This window comes from Salmo trutta, chromosome 3, assembly GCF_901001165.1.
Source record: "Salmo trutta chromosome 3, fSalTru1.1, whole genome shotgun sequence".
Lineage (NCBI taxonomy): Eukaryota > Metazoa > Chordata > Actinopteri > Salmoniformes > Salmonidae > Salmo > Salmo trutta.
In genome coordinates this window covers 30,933,747-30,957,928 of record NC_042959.1, presented here as the reverse complement: position 1 = coordinate 30,957,928, position 24,182 = coordinate 30,933,747, and the positions used below count along the sequence as shown (strand labels likewise).

Genomic DNA, 24,182 nt, shown 5'->3' with positions numbered 1-24,182 from the left:
TGAGGAGAACATTTGGCGATGCAGTCAGTGCATCTCTTCCCATGTGTAGCGTAGTTGCACTGAGTGCCATCTGATCTCGCTAATGCATTATCCAAGTAGCCCTTTAGCCATTTGGTCTGCTGGCCTCCAATCTTTCTTTTTTTCCCATCATCCTCTCATCTCTGCCTTCTGTCTTTCTCATGCATTGTCCAGATCAAAAGCTCCAATCACCTAGCTACATGGTGTGGGTATGTTTCAGCAGGCTGCTTCAGCTCTGTGCGTCAGTATAATTAGCACAGCTTTTCTCTGCCATTTTAAGAGGATGTGCACGAGGTGCTGCTTCATTAATATACAGCCGCTACGCCTTCAAAACAATCACGTCTTTTATCTTTGAAGTCGCACTGAATACATTGTTTTTTCCCCCCATCGAAATGAGGCCTTGAACAAATTGAATGCATTAAACTAAATGATGAAGGTTGATCCATAGTTGAAATACGTGGATTCCTTTTGACAAATCTAACAATTAAACTGTCTTTTTGAACCTGCTGTTGATTGCACATCTGTTTAACATAGAGCAATTGGTTTCAATTATTCATGTTTTCACTGCAATTCCAGTAGTGTCGGTGTTTTTCATTGCTGTTTCGATTGGTCTTAGTCACTATGCCTCTGAAAAAACACTCCGAATGGGATCAACACAGTATAAGCACCATATAGTCACCTACAGAAGCATATGTTTGCCTGACACTGCGCTCTCCCTCCATCCCTTCTCCCTCTCTCCCCCCTCCCTCCCCAGTGAAAAGACAAGATGAGTGAGAGGGTGACTGACGTTATCCAAACATACAGTATGTCTATGCTAGAGCACAGACCACAGATCATCCTTTAACAGGCCCCTGGTTCCTGATCAGTCATTATTGCCCAGTGGATATACAGTATACTGTGTCTACCCATTGAGCTGAATGTGCTTAAAAAAGTATCTCCCCCCCCTCTCTCTCTGGGAAATGGAGACAGATATCCCCAGCCTAGAGAAAGAGACGGAGAACGAGATAAAAACAGATAGAGAGAGCACAACTCGACCCGTTCCTGGTTCCAAACAATACAAACAATCCCTTCTTAATATCCCTCTTCTCATTGCACTGTAGATGGGGTACACCGGCCTTGACATAGCTTTTTCTGGATTTATGACATTTCCTCTCCCTATGTGCATCTAGGGTGTCTGTGAATATGCCATATTTGAGGAGAGGTTGGTGGCCGTCTGTGTCTTGTCTACACTGTATGATTGCAGCTCCAAAACGCATATTTCCTTTCCTCCCCTGGATTTGTGTTAGTGCCTCGTACACTGTAGTATTACACAGAGTATTTTACTGTGTTCAGTAAGACCCCTAAGACACTGCCTTGCCCAATGTCTTCAGACTACAGAGCATAAGCAATACTGTATACGAATATATTTTATCTCCATTTTTTTATTCTGCTGAACATACATTATATTTGATATCCAGCGTCTGGTGTCATCTCTGCATCTCCCCTGACTGTACTGTAGTACTGTATTTAAGCTTTAGCACAAGCGGGGCCTGTCCAGATTACATGGTGGATTACCATAGTACGTTATCAAAGTTTCTATGTAGTACATGGTCAGCAGGCAGCAGCCCACCGTTGGAGCTGGCAGGGCTCAGCGGGCCATACACAGCAGAGCAATAAGAACTTCATTGGGCACTGATGTAATTGTCTTTATGCGTCAGTGTAGCGCCTCTGCTGCTCTCTGCTATTGTGTTATTTTTTTATGACTGGCGGCCGAGTCAAGGCGCCCGGGTCAAGGCGCCCGGGTCAAGGCGCCCGGGTCAAGGCGCCCGGGTCAAGGTGCCCGAGTCAAGGCGCCCGTAGGTATTTGGGTTGCGGTTGATTTATAAGCATTGGAACTATAAAACGTTGGCGGTTGGCACCCTTACTCAGTGTAGCATTACCATGCCATCTTTATACTAACAGCACAGCAGCCATCTTCTGGCCATTACTTCAATGTTAGGAACCTTAATGTCCAAGATTTCAATTAAAAAAACATAGTCTAATGCCAATCCTCAACCTTGGCGATAGTTGAGGTGTGATCGATGGATTATTTGAAATCGTAGTGAGGATTTGAGGCCCATCTTTACCGTATAGAGTTAGTCTGAAGAGCTAGTCTTAGGAGAGACTACATATACACTATATATACAAAAGTATGGGGACACCTCTTCAAATTAATGGATTTGGCTATTTCAGCCACCCCCGTTGCTGACAGGTGTATAAAATCGAGCACACAACCATGAATCTCCATAGACAAACATTGGGAGTAGAATGGCATTTACTGAAGAGCTCAGTGACTTTCAATGTGGCACCGTCATAGGATGCCACCTTTCCAACAGGTCAGTTCGTCAAATTTCTGCCCTGCTAGAGCTGCCCCGGTCAACTGTAAGTGCTGTTATTGTGAAGTGGAAACGTCTAGGAGCAACAACGGCTCAGACGTGAAGTTGTAGGGTCACACAAGCTCACAGAACGGAACTGCCAAGTGCTGAAGCGTGCAGCACTTAAAAATCGCCTGTTCTAAGTTGCAACACTCTCTACCTAGTTCCAAACTGCCTCTGGAAACAACCTACCCAACTTTATAAGCTAACACACGACTACCACCTGGAAACACCACAAGTATGCACTTGACATACAATAGGAATTCATTAAACTTTTAAAACATTGCAAATGAGTGAATGTTCACTGGTTGCCAATTAGGCCGGGTGTGAATGTTCTGGCATCCTAAAACCTACCCAACCAGTCCGAATACAATGGGCATCAATCTACTGTTGAGTCTGAAGACATTGGGAAAGGCAGTGTCTTAGGGGTCTTACTGAACACAGTAAAATACTCTGTGTAATACTACAGTGTACGAGGCACTAACACAAATCCTGGGGAGGAAAGGAAATATGAGTTTGAGAGCTGCAATCATACAGTGTAGACAAGACACAGACGGCCACCAACCTCTCCTCAAATATGGCATATTCACAGACACCCTACATGCACAGAGGGAGAGGAAATGTCATAAATGGGCATCAATCTACCTACCCAACCAGTCCGAATACAATGGGCATCAATCTACTGTTGATGCCCCATGAGCAGGTAATTAAAGGGATAGTTCGACATTTTGGCAATTTAGCATCCTCATAGATACAATTTGATGTCTCTGCGTGCAGTTTGAATGTGTTAGCGCAATGACTGGAAGTCTAAAGGAACAGCTAGCGTGCTAGTTGTTCCTGTACGCAGAGACATAAAAATGGTATCCATGAGTTAATCTGTCTCTGGGTAAGTAGAAAAAAAGTGTGACATTTTGTCAATTAAGCCCATCTTTCCTTTAAAGGAAAATTCCAGCCAAAAACTATAGTTTGGTATTTGTTTCATTAGTCCATTGTTGACATAGTCCCAAAATGTTTTGCTTTTCAACACCTAAGTTTTCAATATATGTAACTTTCAAAATACAGAAATCATGATTTCTGTATTTTGAAAGTTTTTGGACTATTTCAACAATGGACTAATTAAACAAATACTGAAAGATAGTTTTGGGGTGGAGTTTTCCATTAAGTATGCTAATGCCTATGAAAATGTCTGTGAGAGGATTTTGTGCATGCAGGAACAGTCATGTATGTTTTTTTACATAGTAGTGTAGGTTAACAGGAAGAATAAACCAATATCACGATATTCCTCGCTCATGTCAATATCAAATAATATCAAATCAAATTATCCGCAATGGTCCCCACCACTAGCAAATACAGTATAGGCCTGTTGTCTGTTCTTTAGGGTTAACTATGGCTCTTTAACCTCAGGCTGATAGTGTCGTCTTGAAACTTGAGTCCCCCAAAACTCATTACAAGTGAAGAAAGGGAGGAGATGCTTAAAGAAGCAGTGTTTCAAAAGAAGAAAAGCAGTTTATTATGTGATATTAGTCATTGTGATTTTCAGAAGGGCTGCTTCAGGAAATAGGAAAAGAGACTTGAACTCCCGTTAAGCCTTTGTAATAGCAGATGCCCCAGTAGGGCTCTCTAAATGTATATTTGGAGCAGGAAAGCCACGGCTGGATGGGCTTGGACCTGGGATTTGTTGCCTGATCTCAGTCGTCTCAGTCTGTCTATTGGCCCATGGTAATGTCACAGAGCTCAGGCTCCTAGAGTTGGTCACTGAATGTGCAGGGATATTTGTGTCAATGAATCGCATAGATGATCAACGATCAGTTGAATGGCCTGATCATTCATGGGTCTCAGTATCACTCTTGCCAGCCTTTTACAAAATGAAAGATTCACTGAGGGCAACTGCGTGATGTCTAAGCACTAATCTTAGCCACCGTATCTTGGAGATGGCCCTAATTTGTAGTTGAACTGAATTACATAATATCCTAGTACATATCCCTGTGTTAGAATAAGTAAGGCAGTAATGTTGAGCACTGCCTTCCCACACATGAAGCCATAAGACGTCTTCAGCTGTGTCTCTGTCTGTCCCTGGGGCAGAGGACCTTGAGGAGGGGAGGAGACAGTGTTGCCATGGTGCAGTCTCAACCAGAGCTGTACATTAGCTCTGCTGCTCGGCTAATTACGGAGAGAGACTGCAATGTTGAGGCGCAGGCAGTAAGGCAGACAGGCAGCAAGACAGGCAAAGGACTTTTTTAAGCAAAGGATTTTTTGATACCGCATAGATATGGAGGACATGTAGTACACATTTGTAAGTTACACAGTTAGACATACATTTTATTTTACAAACACGAATGAGGATTTACTTCAGATGTATTTGAAGGACAGAATCAAATCCCATATGTCCTACTACCAAGGATGCTGTTTGAGGTAGAGGCAGCTAGTGGAGGAGTGAGGAGCCATTCTGGTTCTAGTAGTGGTGCTGTTGTGGTGCTGCTTCCCTCTCCTCTCCTGTGTTACCTGGCGTACCACTTGTGTAACACAGAGAGGTCTTCCAAGCAGCCAAGCCCCAGAGCCTTGCTGTGAATAGGCTGCAGATCATGATCAGCCAGTTTAGAAAACCCAATGTGGGTCGCTGTGGATTAATGTTCCCCATTTTAAAATTCCAATGATGTAATCAGCCAAATCCAAGCATTGCATTTTCTCATTGGAATATCTCCGAGCCCGATGACGCGACTGGCAGGGATGGGGGGTTTGGCAGAGAGAAGAGGATGGAAGGAGGGGTGGAGGGGCTCAGAAGCGAGAGGAATATTGCAATATTAGGCCATGCACTTTGAACCCCGGACTGTCATCTCCTGTGGATGCTGTGTCCGCCTGGCAGGCTGACCAGATAATGCCATGGTTACATGTGGTTGCACTGCAAGTTACAGCGCATTATCAAAATGAAGCCAATGACACCACAACACCAGATTGCTCTCTCTTGTGCCCAGGAGACGAAAAGCTGTTAGAGATTTGGTCATTTTGAAAACTCATCCTAGCTAGAATGGCCATGGTGAATATAGTATTCAGCATATTTTCATGTCTGTTATAACAGATCCATATTATGTTTCTACTGCAGTTGAATACTCCAAATGATTGTTATTCTTGATGTTCAGGTCATGACCCTCCTCTATGTTGTGCAGATATAAAGACCTCCATCTATTCCTCTTGTCTAAGCGTCCTCAGAGGGTACTAGTGATGAGCTGCTGGAGTCCTATATGGAATTACAACAGAGTTGCTTCATGGGAGATTCTTTGACATGCAGAGGATTTTCATTAAGCCAATGTTAGCATAGTAAAGAAATTAGATTGTTTATCTTAACCTTCTTGTACTGTATATTCAAATCTTAATTTACATTTGAATATTATCAATATTATACTTTTGAATATTTATATTTTCTGGTTACAGTACGTCACAGTATCTAGTGCTACGATGCTGTGTGGTGCTCTCATGTTGTTTTCCATGGTCTGACTGAAGGCTTCTTTGAACAAAGGCCAGTCCTTACCATTGGATCAGAGGCCTCTATGCTGAAAGGTTACAACTTCAAAGCCTCTTGTTGTCTGTCTGTGCTCTGATCAGTGTTTGCGTCATATGTCCATGCCCAAATGATGGTTGCTCTGACTCTGATCTGCTCTGATCTGTGCTGAGACACAGTCCTCCATGAGGCCTGTGTGTCGTGATCCAACCTGAGGTGTTCTGCAGGAGAAGAAGAGACGAGAAAATCTGGGCCCTCAACAGGAGGCAGATTGGCTTGGCAATCCCCAAAGTGATACAAACGTTTGAAACAAAGGACCCTTTTTTCCCACCGCCGTTTCATTTGGCAGGAAATACACCAGCATATGGACAAACGTGCTCATGAATGTATTCATAATTGTGCATTAGAAAGTACTGCCACAGTTTTTGTTGCCTTATCGTTTTCCTACTTTACTGTAATTCTTCATCACTTTCAACACCTTTGCGCTTTGCCAGCCAACGTGAGCGCAGGCAGGGCAGGCAGTGAATGGAGCTGTGTGGGTGTTTTCGCAGTCGAGGAATAAAGACCTGCTGAGCCCTGTGGGCCATGATGACTGGAGGGGAAAGAGGGGAGGGGAGCTGCTGGGCTGTTTGTAGTGCCACAGGGGCGCCACCTGGGACCGGCCTCTGCCTGCTCTCCATCCTCTCTCCATCTTGGCCAGGGTCAGAAGTGGCTCTGTCATCTGCACTGGTTGTTTTAACAGTAGATCAAAGATGATCCGTGTGTGACGACCCCTTAGTCCCACATGTACAGTGTACTTCCCCTACCGACCAACTGGCTCCCTCTGCTTCCCTCCCCATCTCCCCATGGCTCGCAGGTTCAGCTTAATGATTCAAATGATGGTCTTTTTTTAAAGAAACAAATGAATCATAATTTGTTTTGGTGCTTTTTTGAGCGGACGGTGTTGTTGTGTTTATATGGGCGGTACTGTGTCTGGTGGTGCTTAGGCAGGGATGGCCTGGAAGGGATCAGCTGGCCCTCTGCCCCCGAGTGACACACCAACACACTCAATGGTCAAAGGTCACACTGTGTAGTGCCAAAATAAGCTGCCAAAATAAGGCCATCATGTCACGAAACACTCACTCGTAATCCTCATCATCACAGAGAAACAGCCCACGTTCTATGATCAGAACACAACCATAGAATCCTGTATTTCATATGTCGTTGACTATGGATGACAAAACATTATTATAGTCAGCGAGCTTCAAAATGGCAGCATAGTGCTGTACACTGTCGCTGGCGCTCACTGAGAACAGGCAGAATCCCAAACAGCACAGAAGTGTTGCTCTCAGCTTAGCAACAAGGGGTAGCAACCAGCCGAGAGAGAGCTGCCTGCAAGCTAGCATGCTGCAGAGACCTCTGATGTAGAGGGAGCATTTTACCCCCTCCAGATCAGTGCCATGTTAATGGGTTTGAGAGTGCATCCACCGTTTTTGTATTGTTATTATTATAATTTCCATAACAACGTTATGACGCACATCTGTTGGTGGTCATTTTAAGCAACCCGTCAATCAATCTGACATCTATCTGAGGAGCGGAGGAGCCTGTTGCAGTCAGACTGTGGTCAAACATAGTGCACTACATAGGGAATAGTGTGCCAATTCGGACACGTTCCGTGTAATAGTGAGTGGAAATGATTAGATCAGACTGACGGACGGCGGTGGGTCAAGTAACCTGGCACCAGTAGCATCCGACAGACAGGGGTGGGGGTAGATTAAATTATCAATCCAGATTCTTCTGATTCTCTCTCCATACCGCACAGCGTAATCCACAGACCAGGCAGCAGCTGCCACTGCCCCGGGCATCCCAAAAAATAAACACTGACCACACATAGACAACACTAATACAACACATGGACAACCCTAATACAACACATGGACAACCTTAATACAACACATGGACAACCCTAATACAACACATGGACAACCCTAATACAACACATGGACAACCCTAATACAACACATGGACAACCTTCTTACAACACATGGACAACCCTAATACAACACACGTTTAAATACAAGCTTACATGATCGCATGGACACATGCACGCATATTTACACACACACACACACACAGACACACACACAAACACGTAAGCCATAGCCTACATGCACCCATGAACACACCCATGCATGCACTCCTACACACATACACACTTGAATGCAAGCCTGCAAGCCTGCGTTCACACTAGGGCTGGGAATTGCCAGGGACATCACGATACTTAGGTGACGATACGACATGTATTGCGATTCTATATGTATTGCAATTCGATACTGTGATTTTATTGCGATTCGATGCTCCAAACATATTGCTCACCATATGTCTGCTGCAGAGGGACAAGCGAGAGCCATAAAAAAACGAGTTTTGATCAGTCATGGAAAAAGAGTGCTGAAAACACATTGGCTCACTATTTAAAAAGAAGATGGAGAACAAGAAAAATACTAGAGTTTTGGTGCAGGTACAGCCAACAAGCGCAAAAATGATATTGTCACAATAATACGATATATATCGGCCAAAATAATATCCCGATATGTAGCTGTATCGATTTTTTTCCCTCATCACTAATTCACACATGCACACATAATCACACACACATTTAAATGCAAGTCTGTATTCACACATGCGTGCATCCACTCATATACACACATATGCCAGCCTACATATAGTATATACTGTACATGTACCATCACCACATACAGTGCCTTGCAAAAGTATTCAGACCCCTTGGATTTCTTCACATTTTATTGTGTTACAAAGTGGGAATCAAATATATTTAATTGTTCTTTTTTTGTCAACAATATACACAAAACACTGTAATGTGGAAGAAAAATTCTAACATTTTTGAAAGATTAATAGAAATGAAATAACTAAAATATAGTCGTTGTATAAGTATTCAGCTCTTTGAGTCAATACATGTTAGAAACACATTTGGCATTGATTACAGCTGTGAGTCTTCTTGGGTAAGTCTATAAGAGCTTTGCACACCTGGATTGTGCAATATTTGCCCATTAATCTTTTCTAAATTCTTCAAGCTGTGTCAAGATGTTGGGGATCATGGCTAGACAGCAATTTTCAAGTGTTGCCATAGATTCTCGAGCAGATTTAAGTCAAAACGATAACTTTGCCACAGGAACATTCACTGTCTTCTTGGTAAGCAACTCCAGTGTAGATTTGGCCTTGTGTTATAGGTTATTGTCCTGCTGAAAGGAGAATTCCTCTCCCAGTCTCTATTGTAAAGCAGACTAAAGCAGGTTTTCTTCTAGGATTTTGCTTGTGCTTAGCTCCATCCCATTTCTTTTGATCCTAAAAAACTCCCCAGTATTTGCCGATGTCAAGCATACCCATACTGTACCATGATGCAGTCACCACCATGCTTGAAAATAAGGACGCAGTTACTCCGTTGTTGGATTTGCCCCAAACATAAGGCTTTGCATTTAGGGCATAAAGGTTATTCCTTTGCTGTGTTTTTTTGCACAATTACTTTAGTGTCTTGTTTCATACAAGATGCATGTTTTGGAATATTTTTATTCTATATGTTTGTATTCTTCTTTTCACTCTTTCATTTAAGTCATTATTGTGGAGTCTCTACAATGTTGTTGATCCATCCTCAGTGTTCTACCATTACAGACGTTGAACACTGTAGCTGTTTTAAAATCACCAATCATCACGGTAACATCGCTGAGCAGTTTCATTTCTGTCCTGCAGCTCAGTTCAGAAGGACGTCTGGGTGGTTTAATATAAAATCCACAGCATAATTATTAACTTCACCATACTTAAAGAGTTATTTAATGTCTGATTTGTTTTTGTTACCCATCTACTAATCGTTGCCCTTCTTTATGAAGCTTTCAAAAAGCTCCCTGGTCTTTGTAGTTGAATCTGTGCTTGAAATGTGATACTTGACTGAGGGACCTTACAGATGTTGTATGTAGGGAGGACAGAGGAACGGTTAGTCATTCAAAAATCATGTCAACCCCTTTTATTTCACAGAGTGAGTCCATGTAACTTATTGTGTGATTTTTTTTTTTTTTTAAACAAATTTTACCACTGAACTATACCGAACAAAAATATATAAATGAAACATGCAACAACTTCAATAAATTACAGTTCATATAAGGAAATCAGTCAATTGAAATACATTTCATATGACTGGGCAAGGGCACAGCCATGGGTGGGCCTGAGAGGGCATAGACCCACCTACTTGAGAGCCAGGCCCACCCACTGGGGAACCAGGCCAGCTAATCAGAATTCGTTTTTCCCCATAAAAGGGCATTATTACATACAGAAATACTCCTCAGCACCCCCAACATCCCCCCTCGGACGATCCTGCAGGTGACGAAGCCGGATGTGGAGGTGCTGGGCTGGCATGGTTACATGTGTTCTGCGGTTGTGAGGCCGGTTCGATGTACTGCCAAATTCTCTAAAATGCCGTTGGAGGTGGCTTATGGTAGATAAATTAACATTAAATTCCCTGGCAACATCTCTGGTGGACATTCCTGCAGTCAGCATGCCAATTGCAGGCTCCCTCTAAACTTGAGACATCTGTGGCATTGTGTTGTGTGACAAATTGCACATTTTAGAGTGGCCTTTTATTGTCCCCAGCACAAGGTGCAGCTGTGTAATGATCATGCTGTTTAATCAGCTTCTTGATATGCCACACCTGTCAGGTGGCTGGATTATCTTGGCAAAGGAGAAATGCTTAATAACAGGGATGTAAACAAATTTGTGGACAAAATTTGAGAGAAAAACTTTTTTTTTGCATATGGGACATTTCTGAGTTATTTTATTTCAGCTCATGAAACATGGGACCAACACTTTGCATGTTGCGTTGATATTTTTGTTCAGTATAATTTAGGCTTGACTAAACAAAGGGTCTGAATACTTATGCATTGATTATATTTTCATTGAAGAATTTGTTATTTGTCCCAACATTTTTCCTTAAATCCATTTTAATCCCACTTTAACACAAAATGTGAAGAAATCCAAGGGTCTGAATACCTTTTCAAGGCACTGCACATGCATGCACTCATCAGACACACATTGGCATGCTCCGACTTCATTACCACATAACAGCCTCATGAATACTGAAGCATCCACTGGGAGTGGTATTGTGTGGAGTGCATGTGATAAGTAATATCATTTCAGTGTGTGGCTGTGTCTGTTGTGTTGAAGGTCAGACTAACCACCTCTCTGAGGCTCACCGTGACCACACAGGAAGCTAAGCTTGAGCACGCTTTAGTAATATTACATCAAGATGAGGAGGGAATGCTGCTGACAGCTGTGACCGCCTATTAATTATCATTTCATAAAAATGTGTACGTGCTTGTGTGTGCACGTGCTTGTGTGTGCACGTGCTTGTGTGTGCACGTGCTTGTGTGTGCACGTGTGTGTGTGTCAGCCTCGCTCTGTGTGAAAGCAAGAGAGAGGATCATACCTGTTTGTGTGTCACAATACTCAAATCATTCACATCAAATGTGTTTTTCCAATGGAAACCATGGTTTGTAATAGGCATGAACTAATACATTTCCTTGTGGTTGCCACATGTGACTGAATGACTTAAATCAGCTGGTATTCTTATTGGGGACGACGACGACACCCTTTCCTCTCTGTCCCTTTCTCTCTATATAATGTATATCAATCCCTTCTTCTCACCTTCCCTCTTTCTCACTCTCCCTTCCTCCTTCTCTCCCTCCTCCTCTCCCATTCTTTCTTCCTGCTCTCCTCTCCCCCGGTCCCTCTGGCAGTGAGCGGGGCCTCAGCTCAGCGTGAATGAGATGTTGCGTGCATGGTAATTGAGTAGGTATTGATTGGACTGCAGCGTGGCATACGAGAGGCCAATGAAGGCCCGAGGATCAGAGCAAGGCACCACCGACCGACTGACTGCACCTCTCATCCCACATTCTGCAGGAAACATACAAACCATACACGGCTGACCAGCTCACAGTGACAGTTCATTGTAGATAACGTAGTATTGACGTATTGACATGTAACCATTGTGCTGTAAGCATCAATAGATACTGTAAGGAAGGTTAAGATTGACTCTATTGGACTTGGGCTCACCATTTCTCTATATCAGTAATCAATATGAATGAGTGAAGGCAGAGGAATAATTTCCTAATGCTCCATGTATCATCAGACAAAACAGCCTCTATTACCCTGTCTCAGACAGGACTGAATCATCAGACAGAACAGCCTCTATTACCCTGTCTCAGACAGGACTGAATCATCAGACAAAACAGCCTCTATTACCCTGTCTCAGACAGGACTGATTCATCAGGAAGAACAGCCTCCATTACCCTGTCTGACAGGACTGGATCATCAGACAGAACAGCCTTCATTTCCCTGTTTCAGACAGGGCTGGATCAGAGTCACTGTCATATTTCAATGTGACGTTGTCATTGGTTACAGGGCTGCCATACAGTATCAGTGTACTATGTAAAGGAGGATCTAAGGGTTATTATCTTGTCAGCATCTCATTGCTATGCACATGCCAAACCCTCCTGTACCCCAGGGAACTCAAGGAGTTAAAAACACCATAGAAATAACGCTGCATGAGGAGGAGCTTGGATTTCATTTGAGGTGTGGCCGCACTATTTATTGCAGTGCCAACATATGGCATCATCATATATAGGCTAATATTGTTTGTACTTTATTCTACAGTACTTTTCCATTGGTATTTACCTGGAGTTGTTGTGCTAACAATAGGTATTTTCATGTAATTACTTCATAAAAAGAATGAATCATAACTGGAATTAAAAAGCTGAATGAATCAGATGAACAATTTAAAAGTTTAGCCTCAAACTTCATTCTGTCACAACATAGGATAAACATTTTTTTTAAAGGACTCTAGCTAGGTAGTGGATACACAGGGCCTCTGGTCGAGTGGGCTCTGATTGACAGTAATAGTGCAGATCTGGACACAGTGTAACTGTTTTATTCATTCATTGCAGGGGGAGGATTGTAGCTACAGTACTAATACGATATAGACAGGCAGTGAGCAGGCAGGCCAGCCAAGCTGAGGCTGTGCCCATGGCCATGCATGTGCATAAGCTGCAGTCAGCGTCCTGAGAGGTGAACCAGGGGGAGGCGGCTAAGCGGGCGTGCGAGCACCGGTTGTTATTGGAACACATTGATTATTTAGCAATTTGGACGAAGGCTGTGCTCTACGGTTGCCAAGGTTTAGTGGGAGTCTTTGTAGCGTTGCTGTCCAGACTGGCTGCAGCCAAATCAGTGCTGTCAGGTGCAGTGCTGTTTGAAGATAATACATGGGGAAACGAAAGTCACAGATAAATACATGAACGGAGGGATGGATGGATGGATCGATAACAATTTGGAGGGAACTAGTGAACAGCTGGATGTATGGAGATGAGTGTTTTTGTCTGGAATGGTGCTCAGTTGGGATAGGTTGGTTGTAGTGGTTGTACAGTCAGTCCTGTTGGGAGAGCAGCTTGAGCAGGGTGTGTGTGTCTGTTTGCATGTGTGTGTCTGAATGCGTGCGTGTGTGTGTCTGTACAGCCTGCCCTGAGCCCTGCACTGCAGTTGGACAGAAGTGAACAGCGACAGCTGGCTGGGAAAACATGATTAGTGTTTGAATTAAAAGGAAATTAAGGGATTTATTATAATCTTATCCAGATTTTGGTTAATTCCCCCCATGCCCCTCAGTCACACCCTTCTGCCACATCTGGACGGTTGCCAACGTTTTTAACCAGCGTCATCCCCTGTTCCTCTCTGCCCCCCTCACCTCATTTGCTGGCCATCCCCATGTAACCCCCCTCCCCCACACACACACACACACACACACACACAGGGCTGTGCACAGACCTTTCAGGGGGCAGGTGTTCAAAATGAAAAAAGGGCGCATAGGCCTATTTATTTCTTCAACAACACACTCATCACAAATTGTAAGCAAGCTAGTCACAGTGCCTCCTAAAGACATGATCGGGTGAAAGAAAGTGGGCTGTTAGCTGATCATTGATGTTGATGATTGATGTAAATCTGCTAGTTAGCTAGCTTTATTTTACTTGTATTTTTTTTACAGATTGTGATTTATCTTCAATTCTCTTAAATACTTAAATAATAACTTCATAATATAATATGAATAATCTACTTACTCATGATATATGGCTGGCTGGCTAGTGGCTTGTGTGGATATTTTAGTATATGTTGGTTAGCTAGAGTCTAAACTACCTGTGTTGCCTCTGCCCTGACACACAAGTGCAACTTCCGACTGCTGAAGGGATGGAGTTGGGGTCGAGGGTCGTAGATGCAGCCGCTCCTCTCTATGTCTTTCTGCCTCTCTCTGTTGTGCGTATCAGCCAACCAGACCGAAATATTCATAATGATGTATATCAAGTGTTATCAAGTGTTAATGCTGCTGTGTGGCAGTACTGTTGATATTTAAACTAAGTAGATAGCTACACACACTCGACGGGTGACAGCATCTCAAGCCATACATGTCTGGATAACGGGCATGCGCAATTTCCGTACAGGGCAGACTGGGAAAACGGGCGCTACCCGAGGCATGCGCAAGCGCCGTACAGGGCAGACTAACAGGCGCAACCAACCAACGGACGGGGTGGAGGTGGCGAACTTGATGACATCACAACGACTTGCTGCAGTGGGTTCAGAACAACAACGAGAAAAACTGTATACAAAAATATATATTATACCACCACCCAAAAGGGCACTTGGCGAGTGGGAGGGCAGATGGATGTGCTTTGCACAGGTAGACCCCTATCTGTGCACGTGCCTGCACACAGACACACATACACACAGACACACACACACACACAGCACTGTATGCACCGTCCCCTGTTAATAATCTGTAAATGTGTGTTTATCTTGACCTCTGTGAGCCTACATTACAGACTGTGTAAGCCTCTCTCTCTCGGGGACGTGGCCAGTCCAGGGCTCTTTCAGTCACAGCAGAAAGAACTGTGTGCTACTTTGTGTGCTGTCCCACGCTGCTGCCCTGGTCTCGCGGCCCCACGCTGCTGCCCTGGTCTCGCGGCCCCACGCTGCTGCCCTGGTCTCGCGGCTCCACGCTGCTGCCCTGGTCTCGCGGCTCCACGCTGCTGCCCTGGTCTCGCGGCCCCACGCTGCTGCCCTGGTCTCACGGCCCCACGCTGCTGCCCTGGCCTCGCGGCCCCACGCTTATCAGCCCTCTCCTCCTCAAACCCAACTCCCACTTCAGAGACAACACACCGCTCTGGGGCGGATTTAGGATTACACTCACTGAGATTATCTTCCTCTTTCTTTTTGTGTGCTTGTTAAGGAAGAAACAGATACTGGGATTACCCGCTTCAATCCCAGACTAGGATGACGTTTTTATTTTCAGACTGACTGTCTTGAAACCTTACGAGGTTTATATTGCTATTATTGTAACATACTGGTTTATTTTCAATCATTGATTAGCCAGCTAGGAAGTAACCTCTGTTGCTGATGATAAGCTATTTTGTTCCTGCTGTTGTGCTTGTCATTTGAGGTCCCTTGGCTGTGGCACTGGATTCTGTTCACTAGCTCAGTCCAGTACAATGACAGAGCAGAAATAGTCCCCACTGTTGCCCTCAGGCTCCTTCTCTCCACTACCTTTCACACAGCTGCTCAATGGGGCCGGTTGGCTGTGGGGGATGAGTACATTTCTTAAAGACTTGGGTGTCTATGGTGCTGTGGCACACTGTGCACTTCTAAAACACACACACACTTCTAAAAGCATGTGAAGGGAGCTGCTGCTACCATGTCCCTTTGTTCTCACTAGGCTTTAGATCTGGTGAGAACATTGCTGTCCTGTATTTTCATGACAAACAGGAAATGCCTAAATGTGTACGGTACATGGAAAACGTGCACACAAGCACTGTTGTGGGCGTCTGCAGTCCATTCGCAGATTACACAAGCCATGTTGTGCTGACTAAGGGACGTTTGTGTTTCTCCACAGCTGGCCAGAGCCATAGAACTAGACTACAGATCTGAAAAAGAGGTCACGTCTTCTGTGTTGGATTTGAACAGTTTCCATTAATCAGAGAAGTCACTCAGTGAAAATAAAGTAACAAAGCTCTGGAAAGATTCACAGAAACTGGGGTGTAGCATGATGATGAATGATGCCGATCAAAGCGAGTGGGGCTTGATGCTCTCGTCTTATGACCTCAGTACAACTCCAGTATTCAGCCTTTTCTGCTCAAACCAGCTCTGATTGTATGTGTGCGTATTGAAGTACCATGGTCCAGCATCAAAGAACTGTTATAACTCGAGCTGTAATATAAAGGGTGTGGTTCTTTTGTCTCAGACTGTGACCTGTTATATTGGAGTGTTGCACTGCGCTTGCGCCTCCTTTGCCTGTGAGTCCTGTGTGAAAGAAGTGTCAGGTAGGAATACAAGAGCCGTGATCAAGTGATCCTTTAATGCCGTCACTAGGGGGAGATACGCTATGGAAATAAATGAGCGACCGAGATTCTGTGCCACGAAAGCAATCATCCGTAACTGCGATGACCCCTCGACGAGTTTAAAGCAGTCAGGTAAGGCCATAGGCTGCCTCATCACGTAGCCAAAACATGGGGATGCATGCATGCTCATCGTGTGTGGCGATAGAGGTTGGTGGAAGAAGATTGGAATCAATGGGGATCAATAGGAGTGGATCCACTTTGAAAAGCCCCAAGAACCTGGTAGTGTGCAAATAGTGAATACTGGGGGGAGACAATAAGGGGGAGGTAGTGAGTGACTAGTAGCTTCTCTCTGCTGGACCTCAGGTAGCCTTGGTCCCCTAGCTGCCCCGTCAGCAGCATCACCTCACCTCCACAGCTCAATCAGATCAATAGAGAGAACACAGCCAGGGGGCAGTGTTCCAGGGCTCTGTGCTGTGCTATAAGGAGAGGCCATTACTGCTGGTCAGCCCTGTGTCCAGTCTATTGGGGCTATGTCCCGCTCCTCCTCCGTCTCCTCCTCAACTGAGAGCTGCTAGTCTTTTATGTAACATTTGATTGAGTATAGCATTCACATCACCTTGTGAGGGGACATTTTACAAGAATAAACGATGTCTATAACTGCCGCTGTGAGAGGCATATCTTTGCAGTGCCCTCTCCTGCACTCCGCTTTGACTGGTGCCCTCTCCACAGGATCATAACGTCTCCTCTGATACAACATGCATGGGATGTTGGGAAATGAACACCAGCCACTAGGTGGCGTAATGGAGCCTGAACAGCCTGATTTGTCTTGCTAAGAGATCTAATTCTGATATACAGATACAACACAGAATGCAAGAGTTTTTGAGTCTTACTGACCAAATAGACCAGCCATTCAAACAGGTGGACCGCGGTCCGGAACGGGGTCAATACGGACCACGGGTCCCAACTTTTTTTAGGAACTCAGTCGGGCCTCCAATCCCTGGTGTCATATGATAACACATACGACATGGAAAAATGTGTAGAATTGCAGGAAATTAGCTTTAAAACTGCAAAATGTTCTCTTCGCCAACAAGAAGGGTGTGAACAGTTTGGGGTTATGGGATGAGGGTTTGTTACTATGTCGATAAATTACAATATCCATCCGGACCTTTGCCACTTAGAACATTTGTGTGACCAGACCTTCTGAAATGGCACTTGAGTACCCTGCAATAGACCATCAAAACATAGACGTAGTGTTGGATGCCAGACTTCAAGTTGTCATTTCCAGTGTGTTAGAACAGGTAGTGGTACGGTACAGTATGAGATGGTTGTGATATCCTAGACAATGACCCAATGGTCCCAACATACACACAGTTTGTTCAAATGGAGTCTTACACAGGAAGCAGGCAATTATAACACTGCTGGTCTCTTTTCCCCACTCCTCATTCTCAGTCCTCACACCTACTGTAGCCATCATCCACCCATCCCTAGCGAGACACAAACACACACACACACACCGACTGTTCCCATGGCATCCACTTACTGGCACCTAGCTGACTGATGATGTGTGATCTGCCAGCCTCACACACGCACACACACGCGCTTAGGTAATGTTGTATCTCTTTATCTATCTTTGCAGGCGAACCCTCCCCCCGTCATCGTCAACGCAGACTCACTGGATGCAGGCCCTTATGTAAATATTTGTTCTGTTGTCTCTGTGTGTGGATGGAGTATCTATTCTGTTGTCTCTGTGTGTGGATGGAGTATCTATTCTGTTGTCTCTGTGTGTGGATGGATGTGCGTCATGGTCGCAGCATATAAGATCACATTTACTCACCATGTGGACCTATTTCATTATCTCTATTGAGCTGCGTCTACAGCATGAATATGATGCAGTTATGCATTTAGTATGGTAATGCAAGAGATTGAAATAGTTTCTACAGTATTCCTGTAGGATTTGTGGATTGAGAAAAGCCTAATGGTAATATTAATAGTAAACATGATCATATTTGTGTGTTCATTGTCAAAATCTGGATATAATAGCCAAAACCAGCAATACTATTTGTTTTATGTATGTCTATGTTTAATTCTGTGGTTATTAAAAATTATTCTATTGAGATGAAAGATTAGTCCATGTTTTATGTTCCTTTTCTGTTTTTTTATTATTTCTAGGATGTTTTCATGTGGGCTGTTAATATATGATGATGATGATGATATAACTGACCTGTATGTGTTCTGTGTTGACAGGTAAATGGCAGTGATGGGATGTTTAAATATGAAGAGATCATCTTGGAGAGGGTGAGTTTCACTAACACCTTTATAACCGCTCATTATTTGAACGTCTTGTGATCAAATGTATTCTTTTCAAAGCCTTTTGTTAAACACGTGAGCTTTTCCCACTAGATGGCACTAATAAGCTCTTCTTGGCTTTATTAAGGTTTCTCAGTGCAGTAAATGTTGCTATTCTCATTCACCTCTTTTTGTGTATTAGGTAGTTGTTGGGAAGTTTTTAGATCACCTGTTAGATATTACTGCACTGTCAGAACTAGAAGCACAAGCATTTCGCTACACTCACATTAACATCTGCTAACTATGTGTATGTGACCAATAACATTTGATTTGATTTGATATACAAAGAGTACTGGTACCGAGTCAATGTGTAGGAGTACGAGGTAGTTGAGGTAATTAAGGTAAAATGTACACGTAGGCACGCGTAAAAGTGACTAGGCAATGAGGATAGATAATAAGTAGCAGCAGCGTATGCACATCGTCATCGTCAGACCCCTGTAGGCCTCATACTGCACCTTTCAAAAGCACACACATTAAATAGTTCAGAAGCAAAAGCCATCTCCCCCTACACACACACTCTCAGGACCCTTGACAGTTGCACTTGTCAGTGACAGAGTTCAGTCTATAGTGGAGCGCAGACATACTTTATGTTCCTGCTCTTGTTATTCCACCCACAGATAGGTGCAGAGCTGTTTTCTCCATCTCCCTCTCCGAGTGGCATTTCTGCATGCAGAGGCTTAAATAAACTAGATAAAATCACACTTTAAAAGGTCTGTGGGTGTGGAACATTTGGTGGTCGGGCCCAGTGCACTCCTTTTGGCTCAGGAGCAGCGCACTGGGAGGCCTCAGCCTCACTCTGTCCTAATTGGTTGTGACCGTTTCTCATTAATTATAGAAAATAATAAAGTGAAGTCTTTTCTCAGTTGTCTTGTTTGGAGCCTGTCTCTGCAGCCATGGCTGTCAGATAGAACAGCACGCCTGGGCCCACTGGATCCAAATGGGTGCTTTGCCATTCTGGGGGAGAGGTGGGGGAAAGGGGTGTACATATAGATAGAGAAAAAGGGAAGTTTTGTACCATTCAAGTCTTTAGAGAAATGTGGATTCTCTGACTCTCTTCTACTTATGAATCTGTCCTTTTTAAACAAAACAATTACACCCAAACCATTTACACCCAAACCACCGCTTCATCTTACATACGTTTAGAATTAAGTGACTTGATGTTAGAATGTAGTTTGTAGTATGAAGTAAATTCAATGTGAGGAAGATGCACACACACACATGCATGAGAAAGTGCCATGGTCATCAGTAATGTTGAATTCCCTTGAGCACTCTTCATAGATCACATGTATTGAGACTTCAATACCATTAAGAAGAAGCCCCTTCTCCCCCCTTGAGTCCACACACCTTGAGTGGGACGGGACCCATCACTTATGCAGTAGAGCTCTGTGTGCCTGCATGCACGTGTGTGTGTGTGTGTGTGTGAAAGTGTGCACGAGCTGCACGCCAGAGGAAGCTGGTAGAATGAGCTATAGGAGGATGAGCTCATTATAATGGCTGGAATGGAATAAATGGAAAGCAGTCAAACATGTGGTTTCCATATTTTTGATGTGTTCCATCCATTCCATTCCAGCCATTACAATGAGCCATTCCTCCTATAGCTCCTCCCACCAGCCTCCTCTGCGTCACGCTCACGTGTGTGTGTGTGTGTGTATGTGTGTCTATTTTATCTCTTCTATGTGTAATGCCTCATAACCACTGCAGGGTAACTCTGGCCTGGGCTTCAGCATTGCTGGGGGGATGGACAATCCACACATCCCAGATGACCCAGGAATCTTCATCACCAAGATCATCCCTGGAGGAGCTGCAGCTATGGATGGCAGGCTGGGGTGAGTTAGTCCCCCCCTCTCTCTCTCTCTCACTCCACCATTTTCCGCCAGGCAGTCAGAGGTGTGTGTGTGGGTGGCAGTGCCTCTACAGCCCTCTGCCCCCAGGCTCTGTCTGTGTTTCCACTAAGTTGTGATTCACTGGAAAGCCAAAGCCTAAAACATGCAAATGATGATCTCGAGTACTTTCGGTGTACTGCCGGCCTCTGTGTTTTTTAAATTTGTATTATTATTTTTTATTTAACCTTTATTTAACTAGGCAAGTAAGTTAAGAACAAATGTTTATTTACAATGACGGCCTACCTCGGCCAAACCCCGATGACGCTGGGCCAATTGTGCGCCTCCCTATCGGACCCCCTATGTGATACAGCCTGGATTCGAACCAGGGACTGTAGTGATGCCTCTTGCACTGAGATGCAGTGCCTTAGACCACTGTGCCACTCGGGAGCCCAGTTTGTGTTTGTTTGTTTTTCTGTGTGTTTGTGCAGTTGACTAGTCTGTTGATTCTATCCATATTGTACAGCCTGTGGATTGCCATTAATTCCATAATTATGATTCAGTAGGCAAACGGATAAATCATCATATAGTGTAGATACACTGAGTGTACAAAACATTAAGAACGCCTGCTCTTTCCATGACCTAGACTGACCAGGTGAAAGCTATGATCGCTTATTGATATCACTTGTTAAATCCACTTCAAAACAATGTAGATGAATGGGAGGAGATGGGTTAAAAAAGCATTTTTAAGTCTTGAGACATGGATTGTTTATGTGTGCCATTCAGAGGGTGAATGGGCAAGATCAAATATTTAAGTGCCTTAGAACTCAGTATTAGGAAGGTGTTCTTAATGTTTTTGTACACTCAGTGTATATTATGTATGTGTATATACAGTACTAACAGCATTGTAAAATATGAACTTTGTTTCCCCTCGTCTCCCCAGGGTGAATGACTGTGTGCTGCGTGTGAATGAGGTAGATGTGTCTGAGGTGGTCCACAGCCGGGCGGTGGAGGCCTTGAAAGAGGCTGGCCCTGTGGTCAGGCTGCTGGTCAGGAGAAGACAGGCCCCTCCTGAGACCATCCTGGAGATCAACCTGCTCAAGGGGCCCAAAGGTCAGCTATATATAGTACATATATGAATGAATCCTCATTTTGAAGGACAGGATTTTCTTGGCCCCTATAACTTAACTGTAATGTATATAAGAATATGAATATATATATATATATGAATAACGGGTAAATAGTAATTTTGTTGTCTCTTGGTGTCTTTCTAATATATTTTATATAAAATATTTTATTTAGAATTGAATATAATATCTTCTATTGTTCTTGTCTATAACTCTTCTTTACAGGAAGAGTAGCTGCTGCATATGCAGTATCTGATGGGGATCCTAATAAACTAAACTAAATTCCCCTGGGTAATTCTAGGTCAACTCTGAAATTGGAACATACATTTAGATTATGTTTGAGAATTTGAATTGTCCCCATTGACGATTTTGTGCAATTTTCTGTTCTTGACTGTCGTCTTTGTGCTTCTCACCCCCAGGCCTTGGCTTCAGCATTGCTGGGGGGATCGGCAACCAGCACATCCCTGGAGACAACAGCATCTACATCACAAAGATCATCGAGGGCGGGGCCGCACAGAAAGACGGACGGCTGCAGACCGGAGACCGCCTGCTAGCTGTAAGAACACATATAATTTGCATCTTTATTCATTACCTGGGCTTACCCCTGCTTCGATGTAGCAGAGGTGGTTTGGTGAAGCCAGAGTGAATGCCTAGACTTAAGCTCAGCAGCCTAACACAGTCTTTAATTGTGTAGAAAACTCTGGTTCCATACCTAGTCAATTACACAGATAGTGGCCTATGATACTGAGCTCTAATGGATGCCCTAGAACAGTCTTGATTCCCTTACTGTTTAGTGATCCATTCCCTGCACACATCAAGACACTGATACTTTGGTGGGTGCCTCTGTGCCCATCCCTGGACGTTTCTCAGGAGAACCAGGCGAGGTGACGCGCATCAGCGTTTATGGCCCTGTGTGTGATTGATACGGTGCTGGAGACCGGGTTCAAACAGCCCAGCTGCTCCCCGGGCATATTCTGTTCTACACCGGCAAAAGATAAAGAGAACTTCCTGCCAGGCTGAATGAGTGACTACGCTGTTAGAAAATATGAGATGTGTTTAAGACTGCCATAAATAAGAACAGAGCCATTAAGCACTGCTACCTTTGTGCGGGGAAGAGCTGTGAGTGACTACAACTGCCCAACACTGAATCCCCACTGCACTGTTTTCATCACAGTACACTTCTGGACGGATGGCCGTATCATTTGTGCTATTTGATCAAAGTTTATCCCCGAAATCCATGCATTTATCTGTCGACACAATGATGCAGATGTGACGGCTCCGTAAATAAGTAATCTCTCGCAACTGTACCTATATGGAGCAGCTCTGTTCAAAACCATACTTTATCTTAGTAGTACACAGTAACAGTAGTGTATGAATGATTTGGGTGTGGCTCAGGTAAACTAAAAGAGGTAGCTATAAGCCTCAGTGTTGTGGACTTGAGGATTTGACTGTGGTCTGTGTGCTTCAGGTGAACAACATCATCCTGCAGGACGTGCGTCACGAGGAGGCGGTGGCGGCGCTGAAGAACACCTCTGACATGGTCTACCTCAAGGTGGCCAAGCCCGGACCCGGGCACCTCAACGACATGTACGCCCCTCCGGACTACTCCAGCAGTACGTATCTTCTTCTGCTAGCTACTGTATTCACCTATGGCTCAAACTAAACACCCCCCTCCCCTCCTACTCTCATACTGCTCACAATACATACAACTACAGTTGAACATTCCAGGCGATGGATGCCTCAATGGTACTGTACCAGCACACACAGTTTGTTTTAATGGAAGACCACAGGAACCCTGCGATAATGACACTGGTGGTCTCTTTCCACACTCCTTATTCTCAGTTTTTGCCTAAACCTCAAAAACCAACCCATGCATCAGTTGTTAGAAGAAGGCTTTGTTGATTAGCATTAGCTTTAGGTCAGGGGTCACCTTTTTGACTTGAAAAGCAAAAAAAATTCCACACAAAAAAAATTGTTTAGAGGGAGCTGCAGAAGAAGTTTGAGCCCTTTTCAAGCGCAATAGTGGCAATATCTGATATTCAGCACCACAGATAGCAGTCAGATCAAATTACCACAGAATCTGTCAGTTCAGGGTCACAGAGCAGTGGCTGTCTAGCGAAGTTGCAGGGAGAATCAAATCTTGTGAACATACATTAAATATGCTACAGAAGTAGTGTTACTTTTTTTATTTAAAAACCTACAAATGAAGGACATGTTGTTTTCCAGGGATTCATTGAAATACCCACATCAAGCCCCGCAAGATATTGAATAATGAAACACAGATACACAAATATTATAATGCAAACAGGTTTGATATTTATTATACTGATTTAACAAAAGTGTTTGTTTATTTACTTTGCTTTTATAAATGAGACATTAGCCCATTCAGACAGACCTTGTCTGCACACTTTCAGCAACAGAAACTTAACCTTCAAAAGGTTATTTTCTGTACATTTCAAAAACAGAATAAAAGTAAGATACGGTTTTAACATGTATTGTCCTGTAGATTGTAACGTAGCTTATCTTAGTTAGTCCTGATCTTTCCAAACCCATCTATTTCTGATTGA

General features: G+C 43.9%; 1 protein-coding gene across 8 annotated transcripts in view; it reads left to right on the top strand.

Moving 5' to 3' along the window:
* dlg3 (discs, large homolog 3 (Drosophila)) overlaps positions 1-24,182 on the top strand; it is a 130,094-nt gene that overhangs the window by 57,116 nt on the left and 48,796 nt on the right. For all 8 annotated transcript variants that reach the window (XM_029730317.1, XM_029730308.1, XM_029730323.1 and 5 more), the window contains 6 exons: positions 17,959-18,012; positions 18,567-18,617; positions 20,370-20,494; positions 21,432-21,601; positions 22,035-22,171; positions 23,084-23,228. In XM_029730317.1, the coding sequence (XP_029586177.1) occupies positions 17,959-18,012; positions 18,567-18,617; positions 20,370-20,494; positions 21,432-21,601; positions 22,035-22,171; positions 23,084-23,228 (682 nt within the window). The remainder of the gene's footprint in view (positions 1-17,958; positions 18,013-18,566; positions 18,618-20,369; positions 20,495-21,431; positions 21,602-22,034; positions 22,172-23,083; positions 23,229-24,182) is intronic.